General features: G+C 39.7%; 1 protein-coding gene across 1 annotated transcript in view; it reads left to right on the plus strand.

Moving 5' to 3' along the window:
- Positions 1-10,724: 10,724 nt before the first annotated feature.
- Positions 10,725-20,058, plus strand: part of URI1 (URI1, prefoldin-like chaperone) — a gene marked incomplete at its 5' end in the record, with an annotated part of 30,369 nt that continues 21,035 nt past the window's right edge. Inside the window, 3 exons of the mRNA XM_010141503.1 lie at positions 10,725-10,759; positions 14,830-14,908; positions 17,195-17,330. Of these exons, the coding sequence (XP_010139805.1) occupies positions 10,725-10,759; positions 14,830-14,908; positions 17,195-17,330 (250 nt within the window). The remainder of the gene's footprint in view (positions 10,760-14,829; positions 14,909-17,194; positions 17,331-20,058) is intronic.

The following is a 20,058-nucleotide window of genomic DNA, read 5'->3' on the forward strand; positions in this document are numbered from 1 at the left end:
AGGAATGCTCTGCCTAGTCTATTCTGCACGCGTAGTAACTGATATATCAGTAATTGGTGCTAGTAACTCATCTGCTTGGGCTCCTTCAGTTAATTTTCAAGGTGGTAGAGTTTGGCAAAGAATAATTTCTCTGGTACATTAATGCCAGGCAGGGTTAATGTGTAAGTGGGTGTCTGTCCTAACCACGTAGAATCGTTTCTAGTTCATGGTAAGACCCCCTCTGTAAGCAAGCTTAAGAGTCCTCTTAAAAAGATCTGCTCCAGTGGAAAAGAGACCCAGGAGACCATTAATTAAGCCTCTGTTAGGCTGATGTACCAAAATTATATTTTATCATAGGGAAACTTTACATAATTTCTGCAAATTGGCTAAAAAAAATTGAACGCTTCAGCTTCAGTATGAAATTATACTAAAGAACTACATATCTTGGTTACAATGGAGCGTCATGATGAAGATATAGTAGACTTTCCCTCTATGCAATGAATATATATAATTGGATTACAACAGTATTTTCAGTTACAAAAATACTGTGTTTTAAGATGGAGGAGGTCTTTTCCATTGCCTCTTTCCAGAGAGTCACATTTTTTCTCCTAGAATTACTGAGGTTGAAGGCTTATGTTTTGATCTTAGCACAAAGATGAGGCAGAACTACTTATCCGGTACTTTGGTAAACTAGTAATCGTAGTATGAGCATCGTAACACATAGTATTTAGCCAGAAGGGTACCTATCGATACTGGCACGTAGGCAGTCACATCTGAGTCTTAATTACTGTGATGTTGCGCTGTCCCAGTGATGCCTGATGTAAGTATAAAGAAACCTGTTTATCCCCGGTAGTCTGGCGGCAGCCTTTGCTGTCGTGGTGAACTGCAGCGTTCCCTGTCTGCGGAGTTCAGTGCTGAGCCCCGGTTGATCAGTGTAACAGCCAGGCCATCCTACAGCCCTGCTTCAGCCACGAGTTTGAGCTTTTAAGTGCTAAAGAGCTGCTCTGGAGAAGGTGTGAACTGAGGTTTCCTTCCTGTTTGAAAATATTAAACAAGCGGGATAGGATGTTCAGGACTTTCCGTCCTTAATCTGACTGAGTCTGCCACTTCCAGGTTCAGGACCCCTGGTGAAAAGTCATTTTAATTCTTGTTTAAGACTGCTTGCCTGTTGGACAGATTTCATCTTGTTAATTTTTAGACCAAACTGTTAAAGGCAATTTTCAGTGCTCCCACTAAAGGCACTTTGTATAAAAACATGACTTAGAATGTGTATCTTGGGGATAAATTATAGAAGAATATCTAGTAATTTTCATGATAAAGACCATCATTGGAAGCACAGTGCCTGCGTAAAGTTTTGAATATTTCTGTAAGAATATAATGTATGTATCATGGATTACTTGCAAAAGCAATATATGTTAGCTGAAAATACTGCATTGTATCTATTGCAAGTTAGTATAGGAATTATAAAATGAATATTTAAATAGGTGGAATCTCATGCTATGGAGCCTGCATTTGAACGCAATATTTGATACACATTTATCCCTGCAGTCAAATGGGTTAGGATTACCAACTGATAGGAGGTTGACAAGTCGGATCTGTATGATTTGGTGAGACTTGTAGAGGCAGAGAATTTACCATGAGCTGAAGTGTTCTGTCGTTTCTGAGCAATGCAATGAAGATACGTGTAATGGGAGACATTACAGAATCAATTAGACCCGAGAGACATCTGTAGAGTGCAAACACAGGCATGGAGGATCTAAAGGATTCCAGTGTCAGCTGGGAATATGATTTTTTAATATTTTAAAAAATCTATTTATTTATTTATTTTTCTGTGTGTATTGCACTGATAAACACATTTTTTTAGGTTTCCTTCCAGGAGAATTAGGACAAGGAAGTGACTCTCCTGTCACTCATCATGACAACAAAGCACAATTAGATTTAGAGCAGCTGTTACTGTAAGACAGTGGCCACTATGTACTATGACACATTCTTAATTTTTATCAATTTAAGTGGTGGTGCTTCTGATCTTTAATTTCCAAATTGTTTTCAAGATCCTGGGTATTTTCAGGTTTTTAACAGTTAAACAACTTGTAGGTAGGTTATAGGGAAATAAATTACAGAATCCTAAACCTAAAACTATTATAAATTGTTTTCTTCTTTTATGATTTATTCTGGGGCTGGCTGCTTCTGTGTAAATCTTTTTCAAGTAATATATGTGCCCTGAAATCGGGAGCTTGGCAGCTTAAAGCTGTTCCTGCAGTCTGAAAAGAGCAGTGAGACTGAGTAGGGTCTTGAGCACTTCATACTGCTGCAGGAGGGAACCTGCACTGGGAACCTGGAACTGCTTTCCCATGGATGCAGCAGGTGAGATCCAGTGCAGTGTTTCCCAGAGTATTGCCCTTTTTCCACCTACACGTCCAAGTTAACAGAATCTGGAGAAAGCCTGGGTATGAGGCTCCGGCGCAGCAGGACTTCATTTTGCACAGTAACTGTTTGTGAAAAGTTGACAGAGTGTCTGATGCTTGGTTCAACCTGCTCCTTTTTAAGAGGTACCTGGATAGTTTCCTCTTCAGAAACTTGTGATGACACCCTGTCCAGTGCTTTTTTGTAGTGGTGGGTTCCGGTAATGTTTTGTCATGTGCTTCTTTCAAGTAAAAGGGCTAATGCAGTCATCATCTGGAAGCTTTCAATGTAATACTAATTGTTCCTCCAGTGTTAACTGATCATTGCTTTTACTTTTTGTAGTCATTATTTGTCTGTGTTCTCATTAGTATGAATTAAATACCCACTAGTTTATATAATGTCAAGAATTGTGAAATAAACAGGCCTTAAATAGGTTTTTTTAATGGTGATTGAAGGTAAACTATTCACAAAAGAGTTTAAAGAGGGTTGCCTTTATTCTGGAGTCGGCAGGTCTGTATGAATCCTGCCTCTTTGGTGACTAAGATGTGCACGTGCGATTATATCCACAGGATTTAAATGTTACTAAATTGTGCTGCTCCTGTAGCTGTCTACAGTTTCTGTGAGTAGATGTAGTGACCAGGGAGGCTCCTTTAGTGCCTCGAGCATCCTCTCCATTGCAGAAGTTATGCTCGTAACCTGTCTTCTCAGATTGACTAGAGTACCCCTTGCCTCATGTATTTCTTTCCTCCTTTGAGGCTGTGAAATTGTGTTTTGTTTCAACCTGAAGCTCTGCTCTTGCAGGTGGATATGCTAGCTCAGTGCTTGCCTTCTTGAGGCTCTCAGAGCAGCAGCTGCGCTGAGACTTCATTTTTTTGTCAGGTGGCATTAGGACACCTGGCTGTACTGTGCAGTTCCTGGTGTTGTGGTGCCTGTTGCTTGTAAGCATAGGCTGCAGTTTCACTGTCATAAAATGTCACTTTTGTCCTAACTCTTGGTATCAGACTGCTATAGGGTGAGAGGAGTCCAGCAGCACGTGCCGAAATGGTCGCGTCAGACGCCTGCATGAATGTGGCAGGGGAAATGCAGAGCCTGTGATGGGTGAAGCTCGACTGGCCTTTTGAGCTGCGGTCATGCTCCTCCCGAGCCAGAGCAGTTGTGAACAATGGTCTCAGTCACTTGTTCAGACATTTCATTAACAATCAGGTGAGTTACTCAGGAAGGAGAGTACTTCAATTTGGTGAACAGCTTTTTAACCTTAGGGGTTTTTTGTGACTGCTTGTGACCTTTTAGCAATTTTAGGGTGACACATTTGTGACGCTGCTCAGTGACCTGGGTTGGGATCCAGCTTGAAACCAACCTATGTTGTTGACTTTTTTTCTCCTTTTTGCTTCCTGGTTTATTTTTCAGCCAGTGTGGTTCTCTAACGTGGTTGATTGTGCAGTATCACGAATGTCTGCCAGCAGATTGTGTCGGGTTGGAAGAGTAAGACGGTGGAACTGAGTGGGTGGAGACAGGGAGGGGTAATGACTGGTTTGCTCGGGACTGCGGCTGAATGTTGAACTGCAGCCTGCAGGTATGTCTGTGAGCAGATGCCACGGCTCCTGGCAGGGTTTAGCTAGTTAACTGAGGTACTGCTAGCAGCATAGACGTTGCACCATAGCTTGTAAAGCTTGCATCAAAGCCTGCAAAACCTGCCTGAGATGGTTGGTAAGTTAGATCGTGGGGTTCTGTGCTTATATTGGTCTGCTGCTGTCTTGGCGCCTGAGCTAGCTTGGCTATGGTGTAGCCACATGAATACGTTTACCAGAAGTAAGCTAAAACATTAAGTTACAAGTTCCCTAGCTCTATCGAGGTGAAGCTACACGATGTGGATATTGACTTTGTACCAGGGAAAGACAAGCCCTTACTCCAGTTTGTTCTTTGCTTGCCCAGTTCAGTTGATTCAGGGCTAATTAAACTCACTCACTTAGTGAAAAATGTCCCACTGCCTTTGGCATTTTTGCCGGTCTTGTGAGTTGAAATGACTCCCGAAAGGGGCTGCCAGTTCAGTTGGTTCAGGGCTAATTAAACTCACTCGCTTAGTGAAAAATGTCCCACTGCCTTTGGCATTTTTGCCGGTCTTGTGAGTTGAAATGACTCCCGAAAGGGGCTGACAAACAGCGCTAAGGTGTTGGGAGCTCATGGTTGGAAGTGAGGAGGAGGGATGCGGGCTCACGTAAGCTGACCCTGCCTACCTGGCTGTCGTAGTGGAGTGGGCTGCGGTGCTTAGGCGTTCCTGCAGTAACTTCCACTTACTGCAGGGTAACTGTAAGTCATTTGTCTACATGACTGGTAACCTCAGCAGTGGTCACAACATGAAATAATCTTGAGAGGGCAGAATTTCCCAGCTGGCAAAGAAAAGATGAGGTGTTTTCTGTCTGCTTTATAATTCTTCCGAGTAAAATTTTTAAGCTCCCCAAAATCACTTTGGTCAGAACTTAGTTATTATGTATTGCTAAATAATACTTATGTACTACTTTCTCTGCAAAACTGAGAGACCCGCTTGTGTGTACACAATTAATATAAAAATAGTTCTTCACTTGTTTTCCTGTAGAGAAAGGTAAAAATTGTGTTTATATTTTTAAATAAGATTTTTCCTTTAGAAAGAAATGTTTACGCTCGTTCAAATTTTTCAGTTTCTTCCTTCAGTATTCTTCCCAAACACATTTCTTCAAAAAGCAGGAGTTTCCACCCAAAGGGGGATTTATGTTAATAATTTGTTGAAATGTAGTGTTTTTGAGTAATATGATTTAATAAATGAGAGCTCAGAAATGCTTTCTTCCTTTTCCATTAGATCGTACAATGTGCCAACAGACTGAAGAACTCTTAATACTTTTATTTCATTTTTTGATTGAAAATAGGGCTCTAGGAAAAACAATTGTGCAAATGTTAATTCCGTCTTTCTCCATCAGTGATTGCTGTGTTTTAGGCAAGTACTGTGTAGTTTCCCAGAGGAAGAAATGAAGATTTATTTTAAATGTTTATTTTGCATGTGGCTTGTTACATCCTTGTTACTGAGAGATGATTAAATATTTGACCACCCATTAGTGTTCTTCTGTAATGTAAAGTCATATTGTGAACTGGCTATTTCATCGGTAAACTTTTAGAGTTTGGGGGTGCGACAGAGAAATCTTATGCATGAGTTGCATGGCAGAGTGGGTTTTGATACTGCAAACATTTACAGATGGAGGCAGCTCATGCATGTATCAACTGCAGTAAATACTTGAATGTAGAAGGTTAAGCAGTTAAAACTGTGCAGGGTTGGAGTCATCGGAATTAGGTCAGTAGTGGAAATTATCTTGGATTTATCAGGAGCCTTGCAAACGTGGATCTGCATTTCAGAAAACCAGCGTACACTTCCACTGTGGTTCATGGAAGGTTCTGAGCAACAGAACCAAGGTCGAGGCTGAGATATTTACACGGTCCCAAATGGCAGAGACAGTCTCCTGAAGGCATATCATTGGTTTTAGACTTTATTAGACCTTTACTTTAATTACCACCTCATTACTTGCTCTGCTTCCACAAAAAGTATTCTATACTGTCGTTTTCCCTAAGTAACTGGAAATGTGATTGAAAGGGATGTTTAAAGTGAGACTTAATTCAAGATTAAATAGTCACAAATTATATTATTGCTACATGTAAACAAATTACTTGCATATCTGATTTTATTCAGATTACTTTTCAAGTGGTAAATAATGCTTTATCACTTATATAGTGCTCTTACATCTTTAGAGTGCTTTTCTCACATTAATTAATCATCATTAAACACTCTGAGGTGGGTAGGTTAATACTATTATCCCCATTTTGCAGATGAAGAAATGTAGACTGAGAGGTTGTGATTTGCTCAAGGCCATATAGTAGAAATAGAATCAGAGCTGGGATTAGATCTGCGTCCCTAGCTTCTAATTTCAGAAGACCAGCCAGATTGTGAGCCACAGTTTTGAAGCAAAATACTCAAGCACACATTTGTTTGGCCTTTTAGATGCATAACTCGCAATTTGTTTAAACAGAAACTTTGCTTTTGTGCCACGCTGTGTATTTCCACGCTCATACCTGCAAGTGTGGAAATAGCCTCTCATTCATTTAGAAACTCTTCCTAATTGGATGGGGCATTTTTATTTTCATCATTTTTGTTGAATTCACTTCCATCTTAAAAATATCAGTTTCTGGTTCTTTAGACTTGAGCATAACTGCGTCACTCGGATACAACAGGTTCAGCATTGGTACCCGAAACTGTCTACAGGTGATACCAGCATCAGCTCTGTTGCTTAAAATTTTTCATGGGCTGAGACACGAATAAAATTCTGACTTGGCAGCTTGCCTTGGTGCTGTTCAGAACAGATGAGAGAGAGAATTACCCTCCGTGTGCTAAACCCATCACCTTTCTAGCTGCTTAGCAGAGAGAGCCATTTGCATGCACGCACTCCGCCTTGGAGAACGAGCTAAATGAAACAAAATGGTCCTGGACTGTAGAGTAGAGCAGAACTATTTGTGCACCACCTTGATAATCAGAAACCCCACAGAGAATTACATTCAGCGGTTAGTAATGGGAGCATGTGCAGAAGCAACAGGTAAGGAAAAATGAGGTGGAAGAGAGGTGCCCTTGTACGTGATGGTGCAGACCTGCTGAGGAAAGATCAGAGAGCTTGTACAGATAAGAATCAGCTTCATGCTACGGCATCCTTCTCGCCTGTCTTCATTCCCAAGGAAACACTGCAGGTGCTTGTAGTGTCTGGCTGCTGAGTTAGGAGGTCTGGCTTCTGCTGCCTGCCCTGTTCCTGACCAGCGTTAGTGGTTAAGTTACTCAGCCTGTGACATCAGGGCAGTGCTTTTCCAGTGTGCTAGATGCTCTGGTTCATGGGAAAGTTTTTGACCTTTTCTGATGGAAGGTTGTGGAGAAGATGGAATGGAAAGAGATTGGAAAGAGAGTACAGGTCTTGCAGACTAAAGGAATTCCCTGCCTTCGGACGGCTAAAGAAGTCTTTGGCTGTCTGGTGTGAGTTGTTTGGGGGTGATTTGGAGTCACTAGCCTGCAAGGTGCCCTGTGTTCACATGGGCATGATGCAACCTGGGGGACACCTGGGAAGCGAGGGTCAGTCTAAAACTGATCCTCCTGCTCTGCTGTGACTCTGCGTATGAAACATAGCAAGAAGAGATCCCTTAAAAGCAGCAACGTATGCTTACCTTTAAGTAGCTTAGCCCGGTAGTAGTGAGAGCAGAACCAAGGTGTAATCTTCTTCTTTAACAGTGTGGTTTTGAATCCAGAAGGAGTTACGCTGTGGGTTACAGGCACACAGAGGTGTGCTGTCCCAGGGAGGCCGCTCCTGGAGCTCCCAGGTGTGGAGGACTCTGTCCAGTCGGGCTTGGAAAGCACCAAATTTTAACAAGTTGCTTTTGGAGGAAAGGAGGGAAACAAGGTATTTGCGCATTTGCTTTCTTTTAAGACTAGGGAATGTGTTTTCTGACAGTGGATCCTGTTTTCATAACCAGACCCATGATTCAGTAATGTTAAGTTTGCTGCAAGAGTAGTTTAATAAATATTTTAGTATGCAGATAAGCCATCGATAACCGCATGCATTCCCAAGCTCATACATTTTTATGCTTAAAAGGGGAGAATTTAGAGTTCCTTGATATCCCTTCCACTGCGATGTCTTAAAAGTAATGCGTAGTCGGTGGCACTAGGTGTCCAGACAAATTGCACTCAAATGAATAAACAAACAGGTCATTTGTTTTATTTACCCTGAAAGGAATTTTCATTCTTTAATTGTAACTCTAGATATAAATTATGTGTCGAAGATACACTAATGATTTTCCTGTGTTTGATTAAAGGCAAAGAATCAAAGATTTGTTCATGTATTTATCTATTTGTTTCTGTGCTGTGATAAGACCAGTTGTTATCCAAACAGTGGGACTGACCTAATAAAGGACATATGCATAATTGATCTCCATCTATTTTTCAATATTTATTCTCTCTCTGTTTTTTTAATAGAGTTCAGTTCCAGAAGTGCAGCCTGAAACATTTTTAAGGTGGTATGTTTTAGCACTTCTGTAAAAGGTCTCATTTTATGCCGGCCACTCAAACGAAAAGGTTTGTTGTTGGTTCCACCCTTTAGTATCCCTTCAAGAGAGATTATATCAAAGAAGAAGAATTAAATTAAAATTGATTGGTGTTATTGATTTTTCTTTTCTTTTCTTTTAAAGGGGATAAAGGGTGATGGAAACAGCATATGCCCCTATGCTGTTTTACTGATGGACGATTTTTTAAAAACATAAAAAGCATATGTGCCCAATTTACATATTTACTAATTAAAAAAGCTTCCTGGAAACATTAAGTAGAATATCTTCTGTAACCTTTAACTTTGTAGCTAATGGATATAGCCTGGAAATTTTCATAGAAGGTCCTCTAAATAATGTAAATGATTATGAATATGTAACTAGTTAATATGCAGCTACAAAAGGATTATCATGTAGAGGTTAATGAACATGCTGCTCTTATGGTTTGCAGGGCTTTTCTTTTTGTGCTTTTAGCTCACTTCATGCATGGCAAGTCATGTATTGGGAATGGAAAGCTTCCTGTCTTTCCATCTTCATCTGTACGGGGGGCAATTAAACTGGAACTTTCTTAGAGGATTTCATAAACATTTTTGTAGGCTTAATTATGTTGTGTTCTTCACAATCGCTCCCAAATCTGAAAGCATGAAGGCTGTTGATGGAACAGGCTCTGACTCCTGTACTTGTTAGTGGTGGGCTCCATTGTTTGTTAGCATTGTTATCACACAGTGCTGCGCCGTATGGTTTGTACCTTTTACCTAAACTTTACTCTTAAAATGGGCTTAATATTAATAGTGTAAATGAGATTTCTGAGTTGGTGACCTGTAGAAGTCTGTATATTAACTCCTAACCTTAAAAACAGTTAGCTTGCACATTAAGGAAAGCACTTGCTAGGCGTTTGATTTACAGGAGTTTAAAGCAAGTGATAAATTTAAACTTGGCTTACGTGGGACGAGCTGCCTGCCTGGATTTCCTGATGGATTATGAAATAGCGTTCACCACAAATGTAGAGCTGATCTGTTTCATTTAAGTACTTTACTCTGTTTAAAGAATTATTAGCTCACAAAGTAGTTCCATTTGTTTTTACTCATATAAAAAGAAAGTGCAGGATCTGAGATCTGTTCTGCAATAGCTGCACATATGCTAACAAAAAAAAAATTGTCTTTCATTCTGTTGTTGGGGAAAAAAAAAAGAATTATCTGCTCCAGTGATTTCAGTGGTACTTGAATGTATGTTATTGTTTTCTCTGCAAATTTTCTCATTAATTGCTTTCAAATGTTAGCATTATTTTGGCTATAGGAAAACGAAATTTGTAAAAAAAAAATCTAGAAAATGCTTATATTGAGAAGATGTCTAGACATATTTAATTGCCTCATGGCTTCATTGCATTTCATATAATTGAATGAAATTGTTTGTGTTATATTTTTGGTAACCATTATTCAGAGATCAGAATATGTTTGGAAAGACAAAATCTCCACGTAATTATGGCAGAGAAGGTCACAGGTTTCAGCATCTTGTCTGTTTGCTGTATCTACATAGTCTAAAAAAATACAGTTATGAAAGAAAATTCATTTTAACAGTGTGCTTGATTTTGTAAATTATTTTGGATCTCTTGGGAAAGCCTGTGGCATAAAGAAATAAGTGAAATACTCAGATTAAAACTTTTTTTATTCCTGACACCCAGGAAGAACAGAGGAGAAGCCAGCAGTCCATAATGGTGTCAAATATCCTTGTATTTAAGCACCACAAAATTAATCTGTGCTTTTTCAAATTAAAATGGCCAGTGGAAACATTTGTTGATGTACTGATAGAGGAAAAAAATGTTTCTGGTGCTGTGATGTTCATTTGTTTTTGTTTTTTAATGACTGAGTATGGAAGTTACATTGATGTCTTGTTATAATTTATGTTGTTTTCTTATTCTGCAAACATGTAACATTGAAAATAGATCTGCAGATTGCAGAAACTGCTATTTATCTTACATCGTGTGTCACCTAATAGTTATGGAGCAGGTATTGTACCTAACTACGAATTGAAAAGCTGTAATTTTTTCTGTGGTTATCAGTCTGCATTAGTGTGTGATAAAGTGTACTGCTTAAGAACTACCATTCACATGCCTTTGCACTGACAAATAAAAATGTATATAGAGACACCACCAAATCTGTAAAGCTACTGTTCTAGTTTCTGATGCATTGACATTGCAGCTGTGTGCTTAGCCTTGTTTTTTCATGAGTAGTTATCTGTTTTAATGACAGGTGGTCACTAGCTGCCAAGAAAAAATCCAGCACTGGTAAGTAAAAAATGTTTGACTACATTCCTAAAATACTGATGAGTAGCCTAGTTATATTTTAGTAAAGTATTGCTATTTATTGTAAAGATAACCAATTCCTACTGGCACGTTTGGGGGATTACGGTTAGCGATAGCTCAGAATCGTAGCAGTATACTCTCTTCAAAATGTGTGTTTTTTCCACCAGTATCATTACTTTAAATCACAGATACACTGAGCCTTAGTGTTGATACTTCTGTTTTAAATACCCAGCTCATTCGTCATTTTTCCCAAGTAACCTTGTGGGGTGAATGCTGAATTTGCCCGATGGGTGAAAAGGCACTCCTCGAGTAGAATTAATTGTTCTTGTTGTTTTCTTTCTAACTATGGAGCAAGTAGGGAAATTCTGCTTCCCACTCTCCATGTGCTAAAACAACGTGAAAGTAGTGTTTCCCTGCCTTTTTTTTTCCCCCCAGTAAAGTATGTGAAAAAGCTTAGTTTGTAATGCTTAGAAAGAAATGGTTTGTTATGTTAAAAAATTATCTGTGGGCACTTTTTTCTCTGTTGGCAATCTATGGTTAATAGAAAACATGCTTAGTAAATAATAGTTTTGTATGGCATCTGAGGAAAATGTACATTTAATGGTGAATGAAATCTTATATTATGAGTTACTGTGAGATATAACAGTTGATCTTACAGATATCAATTTACAATATATCCATGCTGTGTTTACCATGATTTTACTGAGAGAACAACAGGAGCTGTCTTGATTATTGTCTGCAGGGTTATTGCAGAATCACAGCAACTGCCCCTTTAGTGGTGAGATTAAACCTTTGGTTATACACCATCAAGCATATAATATTTTAAATTTATTTTAAGAGGCTTTTTCTTCATGCCTGAAAGATCTCCAAGCAAATAATTTATATTTAGTGTGTATCAAATGTTTTTGGTTTAAATGCACATAGGCTGCAAGCACTGGATAAGAGGGAAAAAAATCAAGGCAATCTATACACATCATCATATTAAATTCTGACTGTTGGCTTGCAAAAATAATCTAAAACTAATATGTTTCATTTATGTTTAAAATTCAGAGACTGCATTAATTTTCAATAAGGGAAATATTGAAGTGCCTACTGGTGCTGCTGTGGTGAAGCCAGGCAGAATATCCCCAGCGCTCGAACGTTCTCAGGAGCTTTTCAGTGTCCATACCAGTTTGGTCCCATGTGACATTGTGCTTGTAAATTCTTTCTCCAAGAGATGGTATTTTTCAGAATTAAACTAATTAACAGAAAGCCTTAAAATTCTAACAGATTTGTAAAAGTCGGGAAAGTTATGACAATTATTTCCTCTTATTAAAGGTTTGAGGTTTGTGGAGAGGGGCGGGAGGGATGCCTGTAGAAGGAGGAGTTGCTTGTGTGTTTGCTTTTATGCAGACTCTGGCCATGGACCTGTGAACTTGGGGGCACAGAATGGCAAAAGGAGAACCTCACTTCCTGGTATCTTCTGAGTAGGAAAGCAGTTTATACGGCATCCATACAATCTTTACTTTCTTAAACATTATTTAAAATTTCATACCCTTTTTAGATTTTGATTGTGCAGGAGCTGAGCGCTTGTTTCAACTGAGTTATTTGTTCATGTAAGACCTCCTAAGTAGTCAGTGACACAGACCACTGTTAAATAGAATTGGGTGAATAACAACAGGGTTTTAAAATGCTCAGCTTCAATATATTTCCATGAATTTTTTTTTTTTTTAAATTTTTTGAGCAATTCTTAAGTAAATTTCTAAAGCCACAAATCCAGTAATGGGTCTGGTGTGGGATTAAATATCTAGACGTGTGTTTTGCCTTCTAGGGACATGTTCATAGCTGGGGTCCCAATATTCATCCTCCTGTTTCACTTTGGCTCTTCATTGCGTGTGGGGACTGAGCACAGAGCTGGCACGCCCCGGAGCTGTGTGACCGTCAGCTGTAGGGGAAGAGGGAGGTCAGCTTCCTTACTTAAGGAATGCTGTTTCAGGCCAATTAATTAAAAGGATTGATTTTCATTTTCTTTATCTCGGTGGTCCAGTTCAGGATGTGGCCGCACTTTTCGAGGTTCCCGTGGTGGAGGTTTGATCAGCAAAGGGCAGCAGTTCCACTGAAAATCCCCCATGCTTTGCTCTGTAAAGCAAACCAGCTTCTGCAGCAAGTGATTTCTCCTGTCCCCTAATCAGATGATTCACTAACAGGCAGCAGTCAGGCCTCAAAGGCAGCATCTTCTGTTCAGATTAATGAAGAAATGTGGACTGACTTCCAGCCGTGGAATGGTGGGAGCATTTAATCCCGCTCTGAGTGGGGGGATTTTTCTACCTTTCCCTTCCATGGAGGCTTTTCTTCACAGCTGAGACACAGGCAAGGCCTTCGCCTTGGGGATCGTGTTTGTTTTTCCGTGGGTGGTTGGGGTGCGTCAGGGTCCGTTTCTCAAGTATGGATCTCTGTGAGGCAAAGGCTGGAATCTGTAAATACCATTAAGTAACTGTTTATTATTGTTGACACCAAGCTGTCATTTTATTGCTTTCCCATAGAAAGCATCTCAGTGGTGTTTGTTAAGATCCATGAGCTTGTCCTTCCTCTTTGAAGGAAGTAGGTTATATTTGCGCTTTGATCTGGGCACTGGAGAGAGAGACGTGCCTAAAATGTCTGGGAGAAATCTGCTGTCAAACCAAAGCAGCAGCAAGCATCTTCTGCAAATCGGTTATGTGGAATGTGGGTTTAATGTCCAAGTGGCATAAAAACCTAAATTCTTTTTTTCAGGGCCAGTTCAGCAACTTAAAGTGTGAAATACTCCAGGTACAAAGTAGGGTGATCAACCCTAGCGAAGACCAACTGTGGAAGCAAATGAGTCAAAACATAGGAGTATCAGATAATTTTTCATAACGAATGCTGAAGAAGATTTCACTCTGCTTATGAATCTAAGAAAATCAATGATAATATTTCGAGAGTTGTGTTATCAACTGTGACATTCATTTTTCAGGACATTTATAGATTGCTTTCCTGAATCATCCTCAGAAAACCTGTAATTTGCATCTTGGGTCAGCGCTGTTAAGTGTGCTGCTCCGTGTTTTCAGTTGCCTTTTATTGCAGAATTTACTACCATATATATGTTTACCATTTTGAAGTACAAGTAAACAATATCATCAAACCTGACATTTATATGCCAGTTACTTCATGCAGGAGCTGATGATTTCTGACCATCTTCAGGATGGCAGTGGTCTATTAAAAGGTTTTTTCCAGCTGAATGTAAGAACATCTTCTCAAAAGAAGGCTTTTTTAGAGGGGCTGTAGTTGCTTGTTTTGCACACAAAGGAAGATCCCAGCATCAGTTGAAATGCTGTATCTTGCAAAGTCCTCGGAACGGCCAGGTGTCCTCTGGGGAAATAATTTGCCTGAGTTCACCCAGCCATTGCTGCTTTGGGTGGCAACACGCAGCATGAGCTTTATTTACATTTTGGGTGGAGAAGCATCAGGAGGGTTTTTCCTGACCTGTATTGTCCCTTGTCAGGGTCTGAAGATGTGACAGAATCCTGGTGGTCAAGCCATCTTTCAGGAGTCTTACACACTTGGTAGGAACACAAAGTTCACGTCAACAGCAGAATTAAAATTTTGTCCATTTATGTCAACACAAACCAAGGTTTTGAATGAATTCTTTAGTTCAAGTGACATTTTGAAGAATTTGCCTCTTATAGTAGAAACTGGATTTTCAGTTATTTTTCTAAATATTGATGGTGGTATAACTGTTGAACTTGAACATGGAGTGAGATATGCCAGATCCTAGTGAAAAAACCGATCCTTTGCACCATAAAAAATTCAGATTTGGGCAGAAACATGCACAATCTAAAATAATCATGTCCCTATTTTAATGCATGTTATTCTAAAATAATCTAGCCATTATGTTTGTCATCCCAAGTCTTTTATAAATAAGTTATCACCTGTATGTGTTTAAGAGTAAAATAGCTTATTGCACTGTATTTTTTGTGTGCTGATGAATTACTAGCAGAAAAACATTAACTCTTTACTCGAGATGTGAAATTAAATCAACTCAAATTTGTCAACAGGAAGAAGGTGGAGAGCGATTATGAGGCTCTTCAGGAACGACTCCGTACGTTGCCTGATAAACTGTCCTACGATATCATGGTACGTACAAGAAAATGGACTAAAACATTTACCAGCTCAGGTAGCTGCACTGGTGGTGAGGTGTTGTTCAGATTGCCTCGTAATACTTTGTAATGTTACATTTATGATAATAGTTAAACCTTTGCTTTTGTTTCTTTCTCTTCTCTTTGAAATCCGTTATAAATTACAGTGTTACTGACAACTGAGAACTGATGACATAAATGCTAACATAAAACCTGACATGTTTGATATGTAAATCTATTGTATAGAAAACTATAATTATGACTGAATTATGGTACTTAGTCATTTCCTGAGAAGAAAGTGGCCGTAGTATTTCCCAATTCATGGAAATAAGCCCTAGAACTTTGGTTTTTATGTAAAAGGTGCTGCTAATTTTTGTTTCACTGATCTTCACATTGCCATAGTGATATTTTCTGGTGCTTTGAATCCTCCCTAACAACTGCACAGCTCCCTGTTGGCTTGCGCTTACCAGAATTTTGACCAAATTGGCTTTTCTCTTTCTTTTTTAGCTCCTCCCTTCTCAGGTCCAATTCAAGATAGGTCTTGAGGGGAGGGAAGTTGTTCTGTAAATACCTGAATGGCTCATTTCAGCACAAAGTCCCTGACTGCTTTCATCCTTGGCAGCCTGGCTCAGCGTTTAGAGTGGAGGTGTTAGTAAGGTGCCGGTGGAGTACACTTACCACATGGGAAAAGACGATGTTTCTCTTCCCAGTGCTAATGATTCAGCTCTGGATTTTCTGTGTGAAGTCCATTTACTGTGTGTGTGGTACGTGATGTAAAACGAAAAGATTGTGCTGTTTGGAAGCACAGAGAAGCCCCTATTTTAAAAAAACCTACATAGGGCTTATTCCTAGTTGCAGCAGAAATGTCGACTCACATCTGTTATTTTAAATATATATTAATAATTCCTGTCCTATTAGCCAAATATTTTCATGTGTTTTCAATTTTGCTGTCATAATTTTGAGAGAAGAGTGAACAGCACATGGTGCAGTCTGCTACTCGAAAACCAAGTCAGGGAGTGTACCCATGCATCTAAAGCACATTCTGCATAGGATGTCAGGATCCTGCCTGCTGGAGAACTGTTTCAACCGTTTTCAGGCATGGGTACCCTCCTGGATACTGAAGGTGAGGAAGATCCCTTTCCAAGGAAAGAGGTCCACTAGGCCAAGCGCTCAGCCTCAGCACAGGTGGGATGAGAAAGCAAGTGACTATCCTGAGGAGATGAAGGTGGCAGCAGAGGGATGAAGTAGAAGGAACTGATACAAACTGGCTGAGACAGATCTCTTGAAGAAAGAGAAAATTTGACATGGATGTCGTTCTTAGCTTTTTGCCACCTTCATTTTAACTTCAGTTTTACTTTGGTGTTCTAATTTCATTGCAATTGAAGCCCAAAGGTAACCAGGCAGGTGGCAGTAGGTCTGAGATAAGAGTGCAGGGGGCTGGTGCAGGAGATAGGAGTGAGGGTGGCCAAGGCTCCTCCTCCGTGATAGGACCTGCCCAAGCACTGTCTGCACAGCGTGGGCTGTGGAAGGTGGCTTAGTTCGTAGAAACAATGGCCCTTACATTGTAATACGTGTTAAACCAGGGGGTACGTGTTTTAAGGAGCACCTCCTAAAGTTCTAAAAGGTGTTTCTCACCAGCGTGCTTCTGTAGACGCATTGTGGGGTTATGTATTGTTCCGGTGCCTGGAGTCATTAGAGGACAGGCGGTGCTTGGTGGAGCACCGCTGGAAGGTTGAGGGCTGCGTGCTGCGGAATGATGAAGTGAGACGAAGCACAGGCTGTGATCCTGCTAGCAGCCCCACAAACTTCCGCTGAGGTTTCTAGGTACTTTCTGTGAGCCAGACAGATAGTAAAAAGGCAACTCATCTTTGAGTTGACCATACCTACATAAGTATTTTTAAAATTTTAGCAAAGCTGAACTTGCTTTTATGGGGAAATGAATGTAGTCTGTGTGTAACAAATAGGTAACTCACCTAAATGATAATATTTTTACTATGGAGACTTACATGTTAGGTGCATTTGTTTTCCATGCGAGTGTTCAGCTGTACTACAGTTTTATGTCACAAAACAACTTGTCTAGTTAAACGCCATTTTTCTGATTTTTCTGATTTTTTCCATTCACATGGATCTGGTCATTTGAATATTTATGAAGGGAACTCTTGTAGAATTTTTATTTCTTTAACTCTGTATTTTTCTTTTTTTAAAAAAACCCTAAGACATGAATGACTGTCTAGGTTGTATTTTCATGAGTGGCTTTCAGTGATTTCTTCTGTGCCTTTGACAGGTACCCTTTGGTCCTCTTGCCTTCATGCCAGGAAAACTTGTCCACACCAATGAGGTTACTGTTCTACTTGGGGACAACTGGTTTTCAAAATGCTCAGCAAAGCAGGCTGTCGAGCTGGTTGAGCACAGAAAAAAACGTATGTATGCTTCTGAACATAATTTAATAGTCAAAATGATGTATCCTTGTATTAATATATAAAATCAGTAGGATCTACACTCCTTTTTTTTTAAGTTTACTAACAGAAGTCTCATTCAGATGTAAGATCAATTTACCACCTTATTTTTCCGTCTTTACTTGGTGTATGATTGGATATGTCTGTCTTTTTTTTTTAAATCTAGCCAGATCTTTTTGTTTTTGTTGATAGATCAGCTTAAGTTACCAAACTTCAGGTTTTGATGTTAGATGTTAGAACACAGTATGAGTCAAGACTTGTTCATCTGGTTTTTTTATACAGAAAAGTAAAAAAAGAAAACCCAAACCAGACTAAAAGCCCCCTGTCACTTTTCTTTAATATGAAAAGTATTGTATTCTCTTCCAAAAAGTGAACATCTTACTACACCTTTGCTGTTAGTTACCTTGTTCCCTGTATTCCGTTCCCTTGTCTCATCTCTTCTTTCTTTGCTGCCTTGTACTCTGTTGTGTGGGTTTTTTTAACTCTGTCCCTAGAATTTTCCAGCTTGCTTCTCCTTCTGCACATGCTTTACTCCTGCTTGTTGAGTTTTTTTCCTCGCTGCTCAGCTTAATTTCTGCCTCCTGCTCCTGATGTCCATATCCATTGGTGTGGAGGAATCCACTGGATCTCCCCCGATAAATGCTGCTGTGTGCACCGGGTCAGCCTTGCGCAGCAGCACATCTCGGAGGCAGACAGGCGATTCCTGCTTTTGTTTCCAGCTCTCTTTACCTGGCAGTGAGATCTTGGCTTTAAAGAGCCAGGACCACCAGCAAGTGGTGTGCATGGCGCACTTCGGAACCTCCTTATGTTAGAAAGAATGAGAGCCTAAAATATTTGATGTAAATGTCAAGGAAGGAAAAGCACAATAAAATGGAAAATAAATTGGTACCTATTAGCCTTTGCTGCTTGCTTCAGATAAGCGTTTGAGTAAATTTTTTTCGGACTGGTTTTACCTGTAATCTGTCTCATTCCTGAATGAATGCTCACTGCAGCTTTTCCAGGTGTGTGCTACAACTACCACAACTATTTACACTGGATTTTTGTTTGAGTTCAGTTATCCATGTTGCTGCCCGCAGCAGAATACCTTGGAGGTTCCCAGAATAGGGTTTTTTTCAATTCTGTGCAAGCAGTATTTGTGTAAGAAAAGATGTTTTCTTCTACAAATTCATTTGCTGTATTACTTTAAAATACACCTTTATGAAGAAGATTGCCAAAAGTATGTAATTTATATTTCACTCATTATCTTTCTTAATCTGGTTCTCCTGACATAACTTTGCAATTTTCTTTCTTACTGAACTGAATCTCCATTATTTATTGTGACTCTTGCGAGATCTCAGGTCCATATCCTTTTCCTTGATCATCTGATATTCTTTCCAGTGCAGCAGAATATTTTTGTCACCGTTACATTCAGTGAAATCATTTGACCTTTGCATAGTAGATGTTTGAACATTAAGTAGTCTGCTGGGAGACACACAATAAATGCTGGATTCATTTCTTTATGATCTTTTAAATTGCATTTAAAATACAAACTCTGAAATACTAATTTCTTTTAAACCAAAGTAGTCACTGATGCTGGATATAAACCCTCCATTCATCTGATCGTTCACTTCAGCTGTGTGATGGCTGCCAGTGGGAGGCTCCAAAACACTGATATTAACTAAAATTTTTTTATTTAAAGGACTATTTTCAGTTTTGGATGATAAAAACCATACTAGTACATATGATTCTGGAAAAAAACTCCTTTCATAGATAGACATTTCTCCTTTAAAAAATAGAGCTGACTTAAATTCTTTCAAACATTTTCACACTAAATGAGGGCGACTTAGAGGAGAATGTTGGAGACTTCAGTAGTTTATTCTAATTAGAGAAAGGGTTATGTGTGTGAAAGACCTGCAGGCCATTGCTGTATAGCGTGAACCGGCCGCTTGTGTCACAAACGTGAAAGACTGATGTTTCGCGAGTATTAGTTTCAGATCTCTTTTGTGTGTCACTGTAGTGATTTTCAGAGGTACACCTTGGGGTTTCACTGGCATTTTGTGAGCGTAGGGGCTTCGTAGTTTACTGGGTGGTGTGTATTGGGCATTGACACTACACCATCACAGCGTGGTTTGATTTTTGGTACATCCTCTTTTTGTTTTGGACATACTCACGTTTCGTGAGTAGGTCACACGCCCTGGAAAAGAGGGCGTGCGTACTGCAGGGAATCACATTGCAAGCAGTCCCGAATATCCTGTGAGCCAGGTGGAAGGTCCTAACACAGCAAAGCTTTTTTGTAAGCACCCGCTTAAGACCCGTGTGTCCTCAAGGCTTTGATACGCAGGAACTGGGGGCTGAGCAGAACAGAGAAAGGCTCATGCTGGAACTGCTTCCCAGACATACAGCTGGCGATATTTGTTGATGGTTTGTTTCTTCAGTGACCTACATCTTTTTATCCAATATTAACTCTATTTAATTCAGATTGGTATTTTTTCATAACTAGCTGCTCAAATCTGTTCAGATAACCAAATTAAATGGGTAATGAATGTAGCTCTAAATTCAGTGCTTTAACAGAAATCAAGAGTTACAGGGAAATAAATACAAAACACACATTTTCATTGCTTGCCATATCGTGTCCTACTCTCCTGAGTGGTGAGGAGTGGGAGAGCGTTCAGGGTTTAAGTTTTCCAGTGGAACTGGCTTAGGTAGGAAAGAG

This window comes from Buceros rhinoceros, unplaced genomic scaffold (genome assembly GCF_000710305.1).
Source record: "Buceros rhinoceros silvestris isolate BGI_N320 unplaced genomic scaffold, ASM71030v1 scaffold14918, whole genome shotgun sequence".
Taxonomy (NCBI): domain Eukaryota; kingdom Metazoa; phylum Chordata; class Aves; order Bucerotiformes; family Bucerotidae; genus Buceros; species Buceros rhinoceros.